Source organism: Corvus kubaryi, unplaced genomic scaffold (genome assembly GCF_017639235.1).
Source record: "Corvus kubaryi isolate FWS band 111438036 unplaced genomic scaffold, C.kubaryi_AGA036_p1.0 71, whole genome shotgun sequence".
Classification (NCBI taxonomy): domain Eukaryota; kingdom Metazoa; phylum Chordata; class Aves; order Passeriformes; family Corvidae; genus Corvus; species Corvus kubaryi.
The window spans coordinates 4,632,743-4,654,433 of NW_024582059.1; the positions used below are offsets into that span (position 1 = coordinate 4,632,743).

At 42.6% G+C, this 21,691-nt stretch overlaps 1 protein-coding gene across 1 annotated transcript; it reads left to right on the top strand.

The window, feature by feature from the left end:
* The first annotated feature begins 3,351 nt into the window (after nt 1-3,351).
* On the top strand, nt 3,352-20,080 carry FAM241A (family with sequence similarity 241 member A). Its single transcript, XM_042049712.1, has 2 exons — nt 3,352-3,542; nt 16,284-20,080. Exons 1-2 carry the CDS (start codon nt 3,438-3,440, stop codon nt 16,527-16,529), a joined length of 351 nt encoding a protein of 116 aa, XP_041905646.1. The 5' UTR covers nt 3,352-3,437; the 3' UTR covers nt 16,530-20,080.
* The last annotated feature ends 1,611 nt before the right edge of the window (nt 20,081-21,691 follow it).

The following is a 21,691-nucleotide window of genomic DNA, read 5'->3' on the forward strand; positions in this document are numbered from 1 at the left end:
TGCCTTCCTCTGCTGCCTTTAAAATACTGTTCTCATTATCCAACTCTGCACCCGGGATCAGGAAGTCTTTGAACCTCTGACTACTGGAAGCCACAAGAATACTCTCAAGAAGTATCACTGCAGCATCTGTTACTCTCTCCCCACCACCTACTATTGGCTTTGGCTAGAGGCAAATAGAGGGAGTTTAATCCCACTCGTTCCAGCTATGTCTGTGTTTTGCAGCCTAGAGCTGTGTTTCTGCAAGGCCAGTGGGCTCAGCTCTGAAAGCTGCAGTATTCCGTCTTCCTCCAGCTGCAAGCACCTGTTTTTCACAAAACCCCTTTACTTATACATTTTTAGCACGAGGTTCTGACTTTCCTTAGGGACCCCAAAAAACAGAGTTGTGCAAGGTGAGCTCTCTTTATTCCTTGGGAGATATTTTGACTGTACACATATTTACAAATCAACTACAAGTTGCCCCATGCGAAACAATTATTTTTGCAGAATCTGCCCTTTAGCTTGCATCTGGGTTATTTTGTTTGTTTTTTTTTTTTTGTTGTTGTGGTTTTTTTGGTTTTTTTTTTTTTGGCACATTGCTTTTTTGCCTATCACTTAAGTTACACTGGGATTTATCCTTGTATTTTCTGAAAGTATTGCTGGGAGGAGGCACCATCAGAAGGTCAGCCATGTCCAGAGGGCATTGGGGAGGTGGGAAACTTCCCTCAGACAGTGATCTTGAAAGTTGCTAAGTTGTGGGGATCTCCTTTGTTGACAGATCCTTCAGCTTGTTCTTGTGATTAGATCCTTATGAAGCTACCACACACTTGTAAATGTCAGGAAAAAATCCAAATTTCAGTAAGCCAAAAGAGAAACAGAGCAGTTTGCAGCAGCTCAGCTAAATTCACAGACCCAGGCACCAGTGCATAGAGCACATGAAGCCTCAGAAAGTTCACTGTAAGAAGAGCTAAAGGTTGCTCTGTGAGCATTTGCTATGGAGGGGAACGGGTTTCTTTGAGGTTAGTGAAGTTGCACAGATTGCAATGGTGAATGCATCCTAAGAGACCTCACCGAGGGCTTCTGAGTCCCTGTCCTTTTCCTGAGCACTGGATCTGTTACCCCAGAGGTGCTTTCACAAATGGAGAATGCCAGAGAGCCAGGGGCAGTTCCATTGCACTGAGTTGCTCAATGTGAAGAAGCAGTCAAAGGCTGCCAGCTGCAGTAGGAAGGAGTGTGGCTTTTTAAGAAATACGATAAACTTTCCTTTACTGCAGAATTAATGGAAGAATCTCTGTCTACAAAGAGATAACATCAAACCAGGGGGACTGCAGATAAGTAAGGAAGAAAAAGTAGCACCAAGACAGCCAACATACATTTTCCTACTTCTCACAGAATGGTTACTGGTCCCCAAGAGGCAGTGGGGTCAGAGGCTGTGCTGCAAAGGACACGGGTGGCCTCAGCATAAACTTTTTCTAAAAAATTTCTAATGCATGTTTTTGTGATCCACAAACCAGCAAAGGTTTATGTATTTAAATGTACCAAAAAGCTCACTGAAAGAGACACCTAATCTATGCTTTAACTAAGACTTTTTCCAGAGGGCTTTTACAGAATGTCAGTACTATGTGTGACACTTCATTTCTTCACAAATCGCCCACGGAGCAGAGAACCTCGAGGATGTTTTACTACACTGCTGCTGAGCAGTCATATTCTGCACAGAGATATATCACCGCAGCACTTGGTGGTGAAGTCCATAGGATTTTTTTCTTGTGTCCAGTAATTTTGCATGCCAGCAGGACTGCAGTAGTTTATGGTCGCTGTCTAAACAGTGTGATAAAGCCTCTTCCTGTTCATCAGAAAAAATACTAACAAACAAATAGATCATGGATGAGAACTCTGGGCAAGCAGTTAGTCAGGTCTTCAAGGCAAACTGCTTTTGGCCACCCTGAACCTTGGGGAGCAGATTGGGCCAGTTGTTCCATCAGGATGAGAAGCCACAGCCAAGCAAAGCAAGGCAGGCAGAGCAGTGGCCCCTTCCCCCAGTGCCCAGTCCCAGCTGTCCCTGTGTTGGCCCTCAGCCCCTGGAGCCAAACCGAGGGGCCTGGCTGGTGCAGTGTCTTGTGTATTGCTCCCCACTCAGGAAGAACACTTGCTTGTAGTCTGAAGGTGTGACTATACCGCAGTGCACTGAGTGGTTCTTTGTGATGGTTTTAGGTGTGCTATGTCTACTGCTGTTTGTTGCCCAACGATAATGACAGGAAAAGCAAACACCAGGTAGAATTTTCTCCAAATGACAGTGGAATCCACACCCAGCCACCAGAAAGCCATGTAATATTAATCCGAATGTCTGATTTCCACTGAATCCTACTGTTACACAACCTGTTAGCACTTCCACTAATTGCTTATGGAAAGAAAACTGAATCAAGCACACTTGCCACCAGTAATACTTGAACTGGATGAGGAGAAAAGATGCATGAAGATGACAACAGTGGTCACACCACAGCTTGGGAATGCTACACATTGAAATCCAGCTTCACTTTCAGACTCCCTCCTTCCTTTGCTGTGGTGGATAGAATGCATAAGGCATGCAGGGTTGGCAGGAGTGAGGCTTCTCTACAGAGGGACAGTGGTGCTTAAAGCAGGAGCCAGGCATACTGCCCTGTGCAGTGGCAGTTCATTAACACAGAATCAGAGAATCCCTTGGAAAAGACCTTTATGACTGAGTCTGTTAACAGAGTCTGTTACCTGGCACTGCCAAGTTAGTGCCACGTCTACACATCTTTTAATACCTCCAGGGACAGTGATTTCACCTGGGCAGCCTGTTCCAATGCTTGACCACCCTCTCAGTGAAGAATTTTTTCCTAAAATCCAATCTAAGCCTCCGCCGGCATGGTCCATACACTAAGTCTTATCTTCGGGGTCTGCTGTTGCGTTTCCTTCTTCCTGGTGTGTATTAGTTCCTTTTAAAGAACAGAAAACCCGATCCAAACAGCTTCGGAAGAGCGATGCCAGCGTTTCCTCTTTCCCGAGGGAGGAACAGCAAATGCCACATCTCGCACTGCCAAGAGGCAGCCGTTCCTCCCTGGGGACACACCAACGAGGAGTGGTGCTAAAATTAACGCTTTATTAACACCTGGCACGTCCTGCTTTTAACAAAAGCTTTAGAAATCGGGTGCTTGGGGTGGTTTATGTTTCGCTTTAAGGAGCAGGGAGCAGCTGCCCGGCCAGAAGCGGGAGCCGGCACCAGGAGGTTCCCCGCCCCGGACCCCCCATCCCCGCCCCGGGCCCCCGCTGCCAGGGGCCGCCCCCCGCTCCCGCGGCGCCGCCCTCCCTCCGTTCTACCCTCCGTTCCTCCCTCCCTGCCTCCCTCCCTGCCGCCGCTCCCCCGGACCCCGTGACGGCCCCGTCCCGCCCCGGCAGGCGGGAGCGCGGGTGCGCTCGGTCCCGCTCGGCGCGGAGGAGCCATGGGCTCGGCGGCGCAGCTCCCGCCGCCACCGCCGCCGCCGCCGCTCGGGGAATGCGAGCGGGAAGCGGCGGCCGCCCGGCACCGGCGGCGCCCGGAGGAGCAGGTGGGTGCCCGCCGGTGAGGGGTCTGGGAGGGCGGGCCGCGGCTCCGGGGCTGCCCGCGCCGTCGGGCAACAACAGAAAAGCGGAGACGCCTTTTGATTCCTCTCCCGTGGCATTCCCGGTACAGCCCACTCGTGTGAGCCGCTCCCGGGTAACGCTCCATTGCGGCGGGGCTTATGCAACCTGCGTGGGGCTGCCCACGCGTGGTGCTGGAGTATCCCGCCAGTGGGCCCGCCTGACCCTCGTTCTTCCCGCCGGGACGCTTAGTCCGGCTGGAAGAAAATGGGAGCAGATGTACAAGGGTAGTCCCGGCACGGCATCCACATGTATCTCGTTGGAAATAACCAGGGTGTTCTTGCCATCCGCGGAATTCCCCACTAGTGCAGCTCTTGTGGTCGTTCACTTAAGTATTTTAAGCTTTTCGTCTCTGTATTACTTAGGAAACGTAATATATTTTAATTGGAGGAAAAAAACCTTTTTTTTTTTGGTCTGCTTCAGGATTTGTATTTTTATGGCATGGAAGTGGGCTTTTTGCTTGGGGAATCAAAGGAGCCGTTTCCCTATTGTTAGCTGTAAACTGCTTTTCCAGGCACTCTTTTGTTTTGCAGACAGCATCGTCCCGGTGTTTAGACAAAGGCAGTGCTCTTAATGCACCTTTATTGATGTTTCATTTAAAGGAAAAAAGATCACAACCTTTTTCATACACAGTAGTAGAATGCAATGATCTGCTCTGAAATGCACTGGCACTGATGATTACACAGGGGCAAACAGCTGCGGGAGCATATCCCGAAGTAATTTCCGGATGGTTTTGATTTCGTTAATCATTTGTTGAAAATTCTTATAAGATGCTCTTTACTTAAGCATCAGTGAGCCATGTCACAACTGAAATAGTTCAATATTGGGAAGTGTCTGGTAGTACTTGCCTGACATTACACCTAGAAGCGGGCCGCTCTGAAAGATTCTGGTACTTGAGAATTCACTTAGTCACATTGACGTAAGTCGGTGCATCTTCCTGCCCCTTTCTCTAGAAAAATGGGGCAGAGCAGAGCACATGCCCGAGTGTAGGGTAAGGACAGATTCACCAAGAGAGGCTCAGAGTTCTCTCTGTGTCTGTAAGCCCTCCTGCAGGATATCACAGGAGGCAAGTAAGGAGTACTTGCTGGTTCTGGTTGCTGTCCTCCCTGGAAAGAGAGGTTAAAAAGTTGTATTAGATCATCTCATGTATTACTGTGCTCAAACTAGTTGTAATTCCTCACCAAGGAGCTTTTCCCTGCAGTTTACAACTGCTTCTTAGCGACGGGTGTGTTGTGGTTTCAGGGGATGGTGCAGGCTCAAGAACTGCCTTCCAGCGTTGCCTAAACACATTTTCACATGAAACTGGTAAAGGTACTGCTTGGGTTGCCACAGCCACACTCGACTGACAAACTCTCTTTCCACTTTTCCCAGGCACAGTTAGTGATCCCAGCCTTTTCTGATGAGTTGGGGTGTAGCAATAGGATAGCAAAGCAGAAATTTTAAATAGGCCACAAGGAAGAGGAAAATCCTTCCTATTTATTGGATATGTTTCACTGTCATAGTATGGAGTAGTTTTTCTGCATACTGAGGGCAAATAATAAACTAGATTTGGAAATAAGGAATATCACTTGCCTTTAATTAATATACATAGGGAATATAAATATTGGATAAAATAACAGTAAAAATAATAATAATTGGATAAATAAGTAGTATTGCTTTATTTTTATGTGTAGGGAAGACGCAAGGAGTTGGTGGTACCTATACTTGCTGCAAACTTTGACGGAGAGTCCCAGATTCTTTTGTTCAAGAGAAGAATAAACATGTAGCTTGATTTGGAGGGGCTCCTGTGTCACCAAGCCTTGTCATAAGCTCTGTACCTTTTTTTGCTCTCGTGAGTGTGTTCAGTTTTCTTTCAAAATAATTGGTTTCCCCTGCCCTTTTTGCTCTCATGGAGGAATTGTTGCTGACCTCTGCCGTTCCAACGGGCAGGGGTCCTGTTTCCAGGCTAGGTCCTTACTGGAGTCCTTCGTGGAGGCCCAGAGCTGTCGCTGTGTTTGCTGAGGGTATTTGCACTGCTAACACAGACTCTGGTCCTCAGCCCATGTTTTCCTGTTCTCTGTTCTCTCCTGAACTATAAATGTGTGCGCCACTTTAATGATTTGAGCGATGCTAAAGAAAGGAGTCAAAATCTGCTTTGGTGTTGGTATAAATTCCTATTTCTCTCATCTGCTGCAAAGTAAAGCCTGCATGAGAGCAAATCCTTTGGCCTTTTTTTGAGAAGGACATTAAAGGTGAGAATCTGGGGCTGCAAACCTGGGTGTGATTTGGTTTTTCCCATTTCCTGCAAAATACATACAGTATGTGTAAGGTCATACCATGTAACATAACACTAAAAGAATACCTTCCTGACAAGCAGTACCTAAATAATGATGTGTATGCCCTTTAATATTTTTTTTTTTAAAGAGAGAGTATTCTGTAGGAAATAAATCTGTTTAATAATGCCAAACCCTCTGGTTTTAATTTTTTATTGAAACTTGTTATTGTGTCAGCACAGGCATGCTTAATGAAATTACTGGCAGGTACATTTTTGAAAGAATAGAAGGATATGTAATTAAATGTTATACATAGCTTTTGGAATTCATTATTGCAATAGACTGTAGAATTACCTACTTCTGTGATTAGATTTGAAAGCTGAACTGGATGATAATTTGATTCATATCCTTTGTAGGTTTGCATGCAAAGGTGATTACACCTACTTTAGTCTTCAAAGCACTGCAGGACCTGGGTGGTTTCTTCCACCTCTCCTGTATTGCAGTGCTGGGGTTCAGAAGTAGTAAACGAAGGCACACTAAGATTCAGCTGTTCCTGAAGCCATGGGAGTAGGTTGCTGCTTTGCCCTGCAAGTTCACAATTTTTCCTAACTGTTGATAGTTATTAGTCAGACACATAAATTGTCCTGTGTTTTCAGCATCACTAGAGATAAGGAGCTCAAACCTCCTTCTCTAACCCACTTCCTAAAATAGGTTAGCCACTGTCACATTACTGCATTCTAAATCTCATCAACCCCTATAAATTAAACTATTAAATAAGAATAGAAAAGCTTGAGCGTGTATTAATAAAAGTTGATGTAGAAGTCCTGCATTTGCATTGCTTGCATCCTGCACATGTTCTACAGCAGGCCATGAGGTGATATTAGTGGGATGCACAGCACCCTGTCTGTTCATAGGGACTTTGAGGCCAAGCTGTGTGTCACAGTGGAGTTCCTGACAGCTGTGGCACGGTTATTGCCTTCTGTACTGAGAACTGTGGGCTGTTCCCTGTCTGGGCAGGAATGGGGTTTAGTTCCTTGTAATTGAAGTTGAATGCAGTGACAATTCCCAGTTGCTTCAGTGAGGCCAGGATCTCCACGCTGGTTTAGGATACACAGAATCCACAGTGCTGTTCAAGTGTAAAACCAAGGCTTCTAGAGAATGTTTAAGTGGAGAGTTAATATGTGATGCATGTATTTGCAAGTAGATAAATTAGCATAGACTGTCACCTTTTCATTAACCCGGGTTTGTAAGCCTTTGGGATGTTTTATTATTATTTTGAACAGTGTTTTATGGCTGTGAGTGGAGTATTTTATCTTCTAATAGATGGCTTCAGATTTAGAGGTGCTGTTAAAAAAGAGCTTTAAGAATTGAGAATTTTGTTGAGGAGATGTGGGTGTCTTAACTAAGTTCAAGTCCTGAACTTTTTTAACAACTTCGCAGTATCACTAGTATTTCTCCAGAATGGGGAGGATGAGCAGAAACAGAGCTAGAGAATGATATCAAACAGACCTGTGGTATCCCTTGTGTAAAATCTTCATTAGACTGTTGGGTGGATGTGTGCTGTGTTGCTCAGAATGCTATAATTTCAGTCATAAGTCAGTAATGACCAAGAATGTTTTAAAGTACACTTGTATATGTGGAACTTGTAGTGCCTAAGGCTGGAAAGCTATTTCTAATTTATTCCACACTGAGATAATCTGAAAATTGTAGGTTTCTCCTGCTCACAGTTGTTGGAAATTGTTTCCAAAAGTAGTCATACCTGACAAGGAGGACTTAATCCCGAATTTGTTCTGGCTCTACATATAATTTAACTCTGTTGCAGAGGTTCATAACTATAAAATAATAGGTGATAATAACTTCCTAAAAAGCATTACTAAGTTTTCTGGGGCTTAACATCATTTGAAGAAAATAAGCCCAACCCTTCAAACATACCTGTAGTACCTACAGTAGATAGGATAATATGCTCTGTTTGAATGATGGGAAGATCCTACTTTCTTAAAGAAAAAAGTATTCTGGAGATAGAAGTGAATAGAAATATCCTCTCTTTAAAAGAGGCAAAATTAACAGCTGTTGCTTTTCAGCAAGCCAGTGTATTTGATACCACGCTGAATGTACAGGGATTGCAAACCTTTTTGCTGAGTCAAGCTGACCAGTTTTAGTGGGGCACCTTGATAAATGAAATCCAGTTGAAATTAAGTGTTGCAGGTGTAATGAAAAGATGGATTAGATATTGCATTTGATTTAGTCTCTATGTAAAATTGCAGCATGGGTGGGATCAAGTTACAGGGACATTAGCAGGAGCATAAGAGTGTAAACAGCATCCTGAAGTGGAGGAGAGGGGCAGTAGATCTTGACACAGGGGCAGGCAGGTTTCCTCTCCCATGGACTCTCCTGTGCCAGGTTCCTGGCTTTCACACTTTCTCATCTGGTGCTGTATTAGTGGGGAATTTCCTCCTGAAATGATGGGTCATTTTTTGTGCTTATCAAGGGAAGCCTCTATTCTTGTAGCTCTGTTCCACCCATACACAAGTTAAAGTATCTGGAAAAGCCTTTTTATCTCTTTAACACAAAACCTCTCCTGGTATTTTGGAGCTTGTTCCAGCAACTGTTGGTTCTGAACTTGAGTTGCTGTAAAAGCTGACTAAAGGGAATCCAGTGCTGTTGCTTTTCTTGTGTTGTTGCTTGTTTCTATAGAAACATCTTGTCTCAATTTTGTAAATGATTTCTAGATTCTTGCTGTAAAATGAATGTTAACCCAATCTTTAGTTTGTAGTCTTTTGTTTAAACTTCCTCTAAGTATGTCGCTTTTATTGGTAGCTGCTGTAAAGTACTTTTGGTATTAAGAATTTTTCTAGTTTTCTTGTATTTGCTTTTTTTTCCCCAGAGGAACAAGTTAAACTTCATTTTTTCTGTCTTCTTTTTCATCTGGAATTGAGGTTTGTTTGGTTTTTTTTTTCTCATTTCCAAATCTATTGATCTTTTTGTAGTTACATATCAGATTAAAATTAGCCTAGAGAAATGAACCTGGTTGGTTGTTGGGTTGTTTGGTTGTATTTTTTTTTTCTCCAGACAGTTGAAATTAATTTTGTTGTCTTAATCAGTCTGTTGGCTGAATATCAAGATCTTTTTATCGCTTATATTTACAAGGTTAAATACTAATTGTTAGGTTTATGCTAGTAAAGGATGCAAAGGGGTACCGTTCTCTTCCTGCAGTAAAAAGAAAGAGAATCATAAACATTTCCAATAAAATCATTTGCCCTTCTTGGGCAAATTTCACTTTCTTTTAATTAAACGTAAGATATCTTTTAAGTACAAGAAGGCAGGGTGAGATCCTGATCAGATGCCAAGTGTTACTAGTAACGAAACTGTTTTGCATATGTGGAGGAGTGGGAGGCTGAAAGGTGGCACCCGCCCGGCCAGTGCATCAGCAGGGTTTGTGCTGGTGCCCTGCAATGGGGTGGGGCTGGGGTTTGCAGAGAGAGGAGGCCACGACCTGGGACCCTGCTGTTGGCTGCAGATCGCCAGAGCCTCTCCGTGGCAGTACACTGGGTGGTCATGTGGCTGAGTACCGGCGAGATTGGGACATTCGTTCCTCCTTCCAGGACTTCCATGTCTGGCTACCCAACTATCAAATATTTGTAGCTCTGCATTGGCTGGTGTGTCCCTATCTGCACCCAGCAGAAGTTGGGCCCTTATTCTGGAGGGGAGGGAGCTTGTGGTTTCTTCCATCCTGGTCTCTGTCATCTGCTCACTTTCTTGTCTTTTTTTTTTTTTGTCATAAGAGTGGTCCTGGAGTATTTTCAGTTTCAGTTTCCATCCTCTAAAAAAGATAACTCTGAGGCACTCTCTTCTGAATGTTAATGTCCCAACTTACTGAAAAATACTCCTATGTTTTTGAAAGTAAGCACGTTCTTAAAGTCATAGCTCACTGGCTTTTTTGACATTTAGGTGTCTGTGGGCTTCAGCTAGCAGACACACCACCTGTTCCCTGGAGTAAAAATAACCAGGACTGGAGTAAAATAGATAGTGAGCAGTTAAATACTGCCGAGAAAACCTCTCACTTGGAAAAAAATGAAATGTGCAGATGGGTATGTAAATGTGATATCCCTGCATTTCTTTATTACAGGGTTTTTTAACATCTCATTTAGATGTCATTAAACACGTGCTTGCTATTGAACTCAAAAGGGATTTCTTTTTTATCGAATGTGGAAATAATTCTCTTAAATATGCCATCCTTTTTCTTTCTTTTATAATTGTACATATGATGAATTGTGATTTGAGGCATGTCAAACAATTTGGAGACACTGCTGCTTTTCTGTGTTGGAGGTGAACATTGTGTATACCTTTGTGTCCTCTCTCATTGCCTTCTTTGCCCAGCAGCACTTTTTTGACTGTAAAATCATAAGCTTTTACATGGAGAGTAGTTATTCTCCCTAGTCATTGGCCTTTTCTCCTCCATTGTTGGTGTTCAACATTTGTCTAATGCCCTTTCAGGCAATTGATGCAAGAAAAGAGGCAATTACAGACTTGTACCCAGTCTGGTGCTGTTGTTGAGTGTGGGGTGGAAATTTTTCAGGTTGTTCGAGCAAGAGAAGACTGAGCTTTCTTCTATTCATTAGTCATGACAAAATAGAAGAATGCTACTTGGTTTGCTTTGATAGATCTTGTACCTTCAGAGCAGTTGAATGGATTTTTCTTTTTTTTATCAAAACGCCCTGAATCTTCATGTGGAGCAGGTTCCTTATGTTCATCTATTCCCTCCTCACACAGAACAAAGACTGTTGAACTTTATCCAATTATTTCACTCAAGTCAGTTACTTGGGGGATTTTTTCCACACCACAAAAAAATCCCAAGTGGAAGATGCCATCTCAAGATTCTTAGTCTTAGTGTGGAAAACTCTGGACCAAGCTGCTGCTACAGCAGATCAGATGCCTGGAAAACCATAACTATACCTGTTCTCCACATGCCCACGTCGGGTGAGGTTACAGAACTGAAACTTGTAGTTACTTTAGAGCTGTTCCGTCCTCCCAGCAGAAAAAATAAATGTTAAATCTGTGATCCAATGCTATTTTTTATTAGCCACAGGAAAATAACTTCCCAAGTGTGTAGGGTAGTTCTGTGTCCCTCTTGGATCCATTTGTATTCTGCATCCTCCAAAGGTTTGGCAAACTTACTTGGTGTGATCTGCAAATGGTCAGGTGCAGGAGCTGTGTGCTCCCAGCAATTTGAGGGGAAAAGACCTTAAACTGGCTACATTACACATAGGAGATGCAGACAGGGATCAGTCTTATGCCATTATGAAAAGTTCAGTGCTGACTTTATCCATCTCTCCTAGGGAATAGCATATGACTCATTGCAAAGATGGCTTCTTTCTGGGGGGAGGATGTTCTGATGGGATCTTATGTTTCACTGCCTGGTCAAAACACCCTTTGATAGGAAGGGGGTAAGCAAGAAAAAGATTGTCCTGTCAGACTGGCGTGAAGCAGCCTCTGCTCATGAGATACCATGTGTTTCCCTGAGTTCAGGAAGCAGTGAGTTTCAGTGGATGTGTGGAAGTTTGCCGTAAGCAGGGGTAGTTAGTGGTCAGAACACAGGGAATTTTGTGTGTTGTGTTGTGATGACAAATATAACTGGAAAAGCCACAACTGGATGTTAGTTGGGTTCAGTAGGATGAGTAGGACTTTACCTTCTTTGTTGTTTTACAGCTAGTCAAGGAAAAGATTCAATCACATGGGGGATTTTCTTTCAGGAGCACTTCAGGGATGTAGGAGCATCAGCTGTTCTGGAAGCAGATGGAACTTGTCACTTCCTCGTAGAGTTTCGTTCTGAAAAAAGGTGGTTTTATGGCATCCTGCATCGGATCTGAGAGGGCCCATCATGGTTCTCCTTGAAGCGTCAAAGCCCCTAGGCCATTTGGCCACAGCAGAGGGGAAAATTGAATTACAAAGTTCAGTATAAAAGTTTCTCAGAGTTTGGATCTTCAGGTTCTGAGTTTCTGCCAGTAAACAGTGGGAGACAGCAGACAATGGCTTTGCTGATGAAAATGTGCCATTTTGAATAGGGAGGGAAATTTTATAATACCAGACATCTGAAAAGACCAGAGGAAATGCGGTGTTTGATGGGAACCTTTGGGTAGCAATGGGTTTGTGAAGGACATTGTTTGAGCATGCCGAGCGGTGGAGCAGATCAGATGCTTCCCTTTCTGTTCTGTTTGATAACTCTGTTTTTAACTTCAGATAATTTAAAATAAAAAAGTAGAAACTGTATACGAAATTGAGTATGGAGTGCTGCATCCAGCTCTGCAGCCCCCAGCACAGGAAAGATATGGACCTGCTGAAATGAGTCCAGAGGAGGGCCATGAAGATGCACCTCTCCTGTTGAGGCAGGCTGAGAGAGTTGGGGCTGTTCAGCCTGGAGAAGAGAAGGCTCTGGAGAGGCATTATAGCTCTTTCCAGTGCCTAAAAGAGAATTGGAGAACTTTTTACAGGGGCATGTAGGGATAGGGCAAGGGAGAATGGTTTCAAACTGACAGAGAGTAGATTCAGACTAGGTAATCACAGTAAGTCTAAAATAAAATTATATTGATGTAAAATTAATTTAAATTACAGTAAGAAGTAATTCATTAGAGTAATTTGATAAGAAACATTACGCTAGGAAACAAATGCAATCAGCATTTCTAATACATTCTGGTTTAGACTTATTCACTTAGGAAAGCCTCATTCTTCTTTCTCCTTTAGGAATAATAGCATATTTATGTATTTGGTAAGTGTCTTTCAGCCAGTTGGAAGAAGGGGGATAGAGAATTATCATCTGGGAGACAGTACTGCTGTTCCTCTCTTTCCAGGAGATATTTCGGGCATGTATTAATCTATATCCATCTAGATCTCTGGCTGCACTCCTGTTCCCTAGTCCCTCTGAATTTCTTCATCTCTCCTGTGTTTCAAAGAGGGAGGAAAGGCAAACAAATGAGTGTAAATGAAGTGGCCCTCTCTTACATTCCCTCCTGAATTGTAGAAGATGAAGTCTGGGAGTGCCCACTGCACAGCACATGTTAATTATGTGGAGAAGAGTGGCTGGGAAGGCCTGGAAAGAATGTTTTCTCTGGGGCTAGGGCAGGTCACGAAATTCCCTCTGCTCCCTCTTGATACACAATTGATTCTTAAAAGTTACGAAGCTTAGGCTGGGTTGTTGATTTTTAAAACTAGCAACTTTGAAACGGAAACTTCTGCTTTTACAAGTGGAAGTTTTTGTAGAGGCAGGGGGGTGCAGCTGCTCGGAATGGGTACATTTCTCTCTCTGCTTTTGTCTGTTATGGTAGTGTCTGTCTAGCTTCAGGCTGATTCAACAAGATTTAGTATGAAAATAGCCCTATGAAAATAGTTCTGTAAAAATTGAAGAGTCAGCTGGGAACTCTGTGTTCTCTGAAGACGGCCAATTTCTAAAATTGTTTAGAAAAGTATTTTTTGGGGAAAAAAAAAAAGAAGAATTTTATTCTGAGGTTATGATTTGAGAGCTATGGCACATATATAGGACTGCATGCCATTTTACTGTTGCTCTGAAAGCTAGCGAGAGAAATTCTAGCTGCAATGTTAAAGCATATTTATTATTCCTTAGCAATCTGGAGTATTGTAACATTACTGGCATTTGCCCTAAAGGTTCTGTTTTAGCTACACCTCTGAAGAAATGTATTTGTCCAGCATGTGAAATATTGTGTAATAGTAAAGAAAAATATGCCATCAGTGTTTCATGACTGATCAGCTGTTCTGAGCTTCACTTGCTTTTTGCTGAGTTGCCTGAAGCAAGATATACTTAGCCTGAATTAACAGAACCAGACTTTGAAGTCTTGAGAATTTCCATGATCATTTTGAAAGGTTTTGTAAGCTACTGAAAAATATTTGGAAAAATAACTTGAGATTTGTTCCGTAATTAAACATACACTTGTCAGTCTCTGTGCCTGGCAGCTCCCTGTGTGTAATCGCTTTAGAATCCATGAATCTGCCCTTGTTTGAGAAGGTGAGGGAGGGGTAATAAAAAAAATCAGAAAGACCTGGACAGCCTAAGTGAGGTGGAATTTACTCTGTACCTTGCTTAAGAGACAGTGTGCAAATTCTTGCTGTTAGCTTATCAAAGCAAATGGGGCTGCGAGCAAAATTGTGCATCCTACAGCTGGCACACACCAGGAAAGACGTCATTGGCATGGACATGTGTGGTTAATCCTGCTTAGCCCAGTGGGAGCTGCAGAGGAGCTTGCAGAGCTGTGCTTGCTGGTGGCCTCCTGGCCAGTGCTGCGCTTGCTCTGTGCAAAGGCTTCCAGGACCTTGCTGAGTACCACTAACTAGCCAGGGGCAAAGAAATGATGTGTTTTCCGCCTCCTGGCTGCCCTGGCCATGGCTAGAAAATGCAGTGATTTCTGAACTGTTCTCTCAGAAGTGGTCTCTGCACCGCTTGACATGAGCTGCACTCTGATCCCCTCCACCATCATCCATCACATGCTCCCTCTGGTCTCTGCATGCAGGAAGCAAATAAATGTGTTTTCCCTTCCCAGCACATCCTTTCTTTCTTCCCCTAGTAGTTGTGATCAGTATACCACTTAGGCTAAGGGTCTGTTTGTCTCCCTGTGCTCTTTGGGAATGGATGGATGAGAGTTCCATTGTGTTCCCAGCCCTGCCAAGTTTGCAGGGGCTCACAAGAGGCTCTGCCTTTCCAGAAGAGACTGATCATGAAACATTGGAATTATTAATGAGTCAATGTTTCTTTGAATTAAATAAAGCACACTTAAAGCCAAAAGAAAGAAAGGAATCCAGTAAGGGAGAGAAAATGACCTGGGCCTGCAAAGTGGGCTGAAAAGAGACGAGGTGGTGTCTGTCTGTACTTAACATCCAGGACTGCAGTTCTCTACTCTCAGACTCTTCTGTAGAACCACAGAAAGAGTGAATAGATTATTAATAATGAATTAGTTATGAACATGTTGCTGTTTAGGCTTCCTGCACCTGTCCCTTTCTGGGATTCAGTACTGAAGCTTAAACCAGACTCTTTATGAATAAGTAAATTTAAAAAAAAATTCCAGGTACTTTCAGCTGAGGGACTGTTGGGGTTTTGTTGGGGCTTTTTATTCAGCAGCAGCTGTAGAGCTTTACCCAGAGGATTCAGCTAGCAGGTTCTGCATGGTGGCCTAAAGTGTGGCCTAGAAAAACAATATTGGCTTCCTTTGGTCTTTGCTGCATGTTTTTTCTGTAAGAATGGGAATTCACTTTATTGTTTGCTCTCTAATGGAGAGCCTGGCACTGGTATGAAAGGGAATTTCTGTTTTTCTACCAAGACCATGCCATGTAACAAGGGATGCAGAATAGCTTTCATCCTTGAAGATGGAACATGTTTGCTTTGAATCTGGGAGTAGACTAATTGCACACAGAGCTTGTGGGCAATTTTGTAGGACCTATTGATCAGTTGACGGAATTATTTATGAGTACCTGCTGCATGTGTTTTCACTGCTGCCTAATGGAAGCATTAGAAGACTCATGTTAATCATCCTGAAAGCATGTTCGCCCTGTCTTACCCAAGCACAAGGCAATAAGGTTTTGTGCAAAGAATTTCTGCACACTGGGGAAGAGAGATGGGATCTCAAGCTCTAATCTTGTTACAATTTACATGTTGAAACATTCGTGGTTTCTGCAGTGATATTTACCTGTGGCATCTTCATTTAAAGAAAGACCTCTGCCTTCCTGTGCATTTGTTCTGCCATTTTTTATTTCACAAAAAGTCCAGAACTTGTTTCTCCTTCCCTTTACTCTTTATGCCACCACTTTGCATCTGTGCAGTTCTTGGGTCTGTCTTCCTTTGGTTGACTTGCATGGCTTCCTACGCCACCATCAGGATAGATGTTTGTCTGTTTCCTGGTCGGATCCAGTGCCCTTCTTTCAGCAGTGATTAGTAGCCCTTCAGTTCCTTGGGCTTTGGTGCAAAATACTTCATAGTTCGCATTTAACAGTTTGGTATCATTCTTGTGGTTCTGAAGATATTCTGGAAATAATTCAGCCAAATCCCCTCCCTGAAATTAGAGGTATCTCATTCCATTGTGGTTGCCCTGACAACCACAGGCAGATTGCGCAGACAGGTAAGATGTATGACCTGCAGGAGAGCTTTACACCCCCTCTAGAGTGGTATCTGGAGGGGAGGCAGGCTGTCATATATTTGTAGCACCACTTCAGATGTCCCAAGTTTGGACAAATGACATCCTTAACATTGTACCAAGGTCACAAGCTATATAGCATTTTCAATCTCTTGATTTAAGGAGTGGATTTATTGCATGTGTGTCTTAGTTTTATGCATTCAAATAGAAACAGATGAGAGACTTGTTCAGAATCACAGTAATAAAATTGTACAACGTATTTCCTCTTTTTGTCTTCCATCTGCAGGTCCAGCAAGAGCAAAGGAGCCACACCACAGAGCCTGTGATAGATGACTATAAAAAGATGGGGACTCTCTTTGGCGAACTAAACAAAAGCCTTATCAGAATAGGCTTCACAAGGATGTACTTTGGAGAACGGATAGTAGAACCGGTAATAATTATATTCTTCTGGGTTATGCTCTGGTTTCTTGGCCTACAAGCTCTTGGACTGGTGGCTGTTCTGTGCCTTGTCATTATTTATGTACAACAGTAAAATTTTATAGATGCTATTTGCATTATGTATTTCAACACTGTCACTATGTCAGTGGATTTATGTGTTTAAGTAAATGGGTGGTACATCAAAAGCTGCAGTGCTTCAAATGGCTGAACTTCCGATGACGGGGACTAAAGTTATGCATTTTACACCAAATCAGCAGTGCCCTACTACATCTTTTAAGGGGAAAAAAAGGACATGTGTGTAATATAATGGTGTGAAATGTACTGTTTTCTGCGTTCTTGGGGCCTTAGCTGAAGGATTGGCTTTTCATTTTCCCCTCCCCTCTCCCCATGTTCTTGTTTTGTACAGTGAAAATTTCATGTCTGGTTTTAAGAGGACACTTGGTGTGTTCTGTTTCACTGCCAGGGGGCTCATACACTGTTTGTTCCCTGAATCTGCATAATTTGTTAGTGTTTTGCCGAAAAGCTAAATCTGCACAAGGGAGGTTTGTTAACAAACCTGCAATGACAAACATTCACAAGGTGAATACAATTTCCAGACGCAAAAGCAACTTTGATTAGTGTAGTTTATAGTAAGCTCTCCCCCAGGAAACAAGCTGTACCAGCAAAATGCTCTTATACTAATGTTAGTGACTTCACACAAGACTTCAGCTGTTGTTTAGGAGAAATTGCAGTCCTACATTGGCCAAGTGGTCTAATGTAGCTCTGCCTTGTTTTTTGGAAATGTACTCAGCTCCTGCTACTATTTTTCTTTCTTTATTTTTTGTGCTTGCTCTTTCCCCCAGCCCTCCTTCTTAAGATAAATATTTGGATAATTCATGGAGTTTGTAGGTAGTTCCAGCTGCAGTGTTGGAGAGCTGCCATTCCAGACAGCAGTGCTAGAATGTTGTCTGCTTCCTCTGGGTGGTATGAGAAGTGGCTGAACAACCACATGTCAGACCAGATCTCTCAATGGTTCCCGCATTTGCTGCAGTGTGGGCCCACATGAGCTAAAGCTTTGTGCACCTCAGCAAACTGGACCTGTTTCCTCATGAAAGGCAAGAATGGAGTTGAAACCAGATTGTGATTTTATTTCATAGTCTTAACTGGTTCCTTTCCATACTAGGCAACAAAAATGCCTGCCTGTAGGTATATGTCATGGGCCACACAACCTAGAGAGTAGGTTATATGCATTCAAGAGTGGGTGCAAAATTCACTCAGCTCCCCAGTAGCCACGCCAGGGGTGTGCTGGGTATTTCCAAGTTTTCTTCTTCTCACGAAGGGAAACAGAAAAATGGGACAGAATCTTTACTTCTGCTTTACTACTACTACTGCTAAATAGGCTACCAATTTAATATTTGCTGTACATTACTTGTAGTAAGGAACTTAAATGCAAAATTGGCTTCATCTATGGTAGAGTGAAATTACCTATTTGCTTAAAGAAATGTAATAGATGTGAAATTTTCTGTAAATTACTTAACTTTTTGCAGTGACTTTTTTCCTAAATGTTTTTACAACAATAAATTAGTCGAAAATGCTGTCTTATTCAAAGACTTTTGAAGTTAAGGGATGTTTCTCTATAGTCCCACTCCTGCAACTGGATTCTAAAGGCCAGCTTTATGCATGGATCATGTTGTCTGCTAGGCTCAATTTCCAGGACTCCTGGCCCCAGTCCTTATGGACTTTCCTGTTAAGGAAATAATGGTTGTTTAGGGCAGTGAACATGAAAGCCCAGCTGCTCTAAAGTCTTTCTGTACTGAAATGCCATCTGTAGACATGTCTCTGTGCTTTTCTAATGAACAAGTAGTTTCCTTCTGAGGGGGCAGGTCACCCGTCTGGATCTTCGGATGGCCCTGACTGTGGATTCAAGAGACTCTGCTGAACCAGCAGGACTGCAGGGCACCAGGACTGAGGCCCAGCTGTGTAGTTAGATGGCAACCTGTGTTGATCAGCACCTGGTTAAATAGTTACAATGGTGGCAGGGAAACACTGGACAGCAAAAGATGTTTCTCGATATGGGGGGGTGGTGGTGTTCACGGCTTGAAGTCCCGAAGCAAACAGCAAGTACAGGCTGAACTCAGAGGCAGGAGCTCTATACTCAAAAGTGCCTAGGGGTAACCTTTGGGTTTGTTTCAAGTCCCCTAGAAGGAGAACATCTGTTTACATCTCTGCATATTTCTATAGATAGAATGATGGGATTATGTGTATTCTTCTCCTATGTAAGAGCTCTATTACAAAAGCATCCTGTTGTTAAAAGTTAAAAAAAAAAAATTTCTTCTCACAATCCAGTTATTGTACAAAGGATCACATCTAATTCCTTTCATCCCATAGGAAGAAGTGTGTCTGTGATATCCTTGTTGCAGTCGTTCTCTTGTGTAAAGACACTGTGCTGTGAGATGGCATGTGGTATTTCCTTGAAGTGGTGATTTTGCTCTGTACATAAGGAAGGGGAACAGTGGATCATGGGTGTGACCAACAACTTCAGTGAGGACATTGTTTATATGCATGTGACCTTTCAGTATGAGCAGAACTGTGACTGTTGCACTCATGAATTCAGTTCAGTTGTTTGTTCAATGTTCACGTTTGTGTACATGTACTATGGGGAAAGGTAGCTTTGGGGCTGAGATTGTGTCTAGTGAATGTCTTAGGTGGTTTCTCCTAGGGGTAACTTTCCATGTCTTGTCCTTTATCGAAGTTTTTAATTTTTAAAAACCTGAAAAAATAATGCTGTGGTGTTAGGTTGGCTGAAAATGGAAAAAGAAAAATAATGTATTGCATGGATGATCCCCCTCTCCTGTTTGGTTTCATACGTTCCCTTGTATATAAGAATTTGTGCTGAAGTGTCTGTCCTAATTTTGTGCTATTACTGTACTATCTCCCTCTCATTGGCAGGGAAGACAGCAGGAGCTAAGGAAAAAGGAGAATTGGGATAGAATCAGACATAAAGAGTGGAAAGTGGAATGCAGTGAAAGGATGCGTATATGTGTCCAAAGAAATGTGATCATAAATGTGTGCCAAAAGTGAGGGGGAAGTGGGTGAACAGTCCTTGCTTGTGTTCTTCATTCCATCCAGACAAAGTTGCAAGGAAGAGGAAGCACCAAGTGTTCCAAGGATGTCCCTAGCTAAAACAGCAGAAGGGTAATTTAAAAAAAGACATTTTCACTGTTGTCTATATAGTAAAAATTGATAGTGTTATTTATGTCTGTTACATATTACTATTATTATTGATAGAACTGAAAGCACCTTTATGCATCTGTGTGTAGGATTGTATGAAAGAATTAAGTCCCTTAAATCTGTGTTAAACAACAAATGATATAATTCCTGTTGGTCAGTGTGATATTCCAAGCATTTTACATAACCTCCATTTTTTAAGGGATGGACTCTTCAGTACTGTTTCACACCTGCCAAATGCATAAATGTTTGAAATAGTGTGTACAGAGAAGCTCTGCAGGAGAATCTTGGAGAACCCTGTTTGCACTGAAACATCATCACATCAAAATTGTCCATATAAAAAGGAAAAATCATATTTCTTGAAAACTCTGTATTGAATGAATCCTACAGAAAGCTCTTTGTTACTCTTTCTAATAAAAAGTATTGCCATCAATGAGATCTGTGAATTCTTTGTGGTGCTTTGTTCAAAGTCACTTGGATCTGGATCCTTTCAAAATATCGTGGTAGGCCCAGATGAAATGGGGCAGCATTCAGATGTCCACTGAAATCAGTTAACTTGCAGCTGGTGGAGAAAAACTGCAGTACAAGACCTGAATAAACTGCATCAGCTCTCTATGGTTGTATGCAGCAAGTTCCGCTAAACTAAAAGAAAATAAATAGTAGAGCTAGATGTTCACAAATTATGGCAATGTTATGGTGTAAAGTAGCTTTTATTTCACAGCGTATCCATTTTGCATCCAGAGCAGCCTCTGAAGGGAACCAGATGTAGTCATGGGTGTGAAAAATCCTTTGAAGTGACAATTTCTGTGCCACAGAAAGGTTTGGGTGTTTTCAGTTAGTTTTTTTTAGATACACATAGAACATTATGTGGTTGAAAACAAATCTAGTTCAAACTGTTGTTTTGGCTTGCTTCTGCAGGTCAGAAAGGTGTTTGTTCTGCCACATCAAGCAGACACATATATCTGTGTTGCTCAGGATGTCCAGTGAGTTAAGCAGTTTGGTTTTTTTTAAGTAGCAAAGTTGAATTTTGGTCCTTTAAACTCTTGCTCGTGAATGTGCACAAGAGAAATAAGGCTCATTCCTGAATAAATTCATACCTTCAGGTTTTATTTCAGTTAAAGTGTTTTTGTCAGGCCTTTTGTAGGGTGCATGCAAATTCAAAACAAGCTGGCTTTGATTCTTTCCATCTTGGGCTTTTGGGAACTTCTTAGCCTCTCCCCTCTGCCAGAAGTGGCAGCTTACCTGCTTTATCCATTCTTCCTTTCACTTTGGCATTGCCTCTCTAGAGGTGTTCACTCTGAACAGTTTTTCTCTGTGCTAAGGGTTCAAGCTTTTTCGTCATTCAGTCTTTGAAGCTTCCTAGACAGAAAATCTATTTTCAGATTGGTGTTTTGTTTGTTCTCCTATGCGCCTGTGTAACACCAGAGGAGAGGAAATCAGAGAGAGGATTTTTAAAAAGATGTATATGCTGGTCAGTCACTTCCTTTTTACAGTGCCTATCTGCTGGTTTAGGTGGTGGTTACCAAACTGTGATTTGCAGTCACCAAGGTGAATGTTACAAATGTGTCGGGTAAGGAGCTGTTGGGAGGTTGGCACCAGGATTTTGAGAATGGATGGGTCAAGCAGCATGTAGCTGAGGGTTGTTTCAAGCTTAAACAGACAGGTGGACTTGTAACTTCCCTTAACTTCTGCCAATGCGTTGGTTGCTTCTGAGAATGTCTCCAAATGCTTATGAAACCGTCAGTATTCCTTCTACACTCTGAAGAAAACTGAGCTTTCATCAGCTCTGTTTTACACACAGGAGCCAAAGGGGATGAGAATAGGAGAGGGGAATTGGACTAATAATAGTGAGTTTTAACTTGAATGAAAGCTTCTGGTCTTCAAATTTTAGCCTTGTACTATGCAGATAATATTTGTGTCTTGTGTGCAGTTGTCACAAGTCTTTATCTTCCCGCCCCCCCCCCCCCCCCCCCAGCCTATATATTTATTTTCTAATTAGTAGGGAAGTGAAGCTGCTCTGATAAGATATGCTTTTTCCCAATTTATTGA

Bases quoted from the DNA above. Each gene is read 5' to 3' on its own strand.
- FAM241A (XM_042049712.1), top strand. From the start codon at position 3,438: ATGGGCTCGGCGGCGCAGCTCCCGCCGCCACCGCCGCCGCCGCCGCTC. The intron at 3,543-16,283 runs GTGGGTGCCCGC...TTCCATCTGCAG, and splicing joins GGCGGCGCCCGGAGGAGCAG to GTCCAGCAAGAGCAAAGGAG.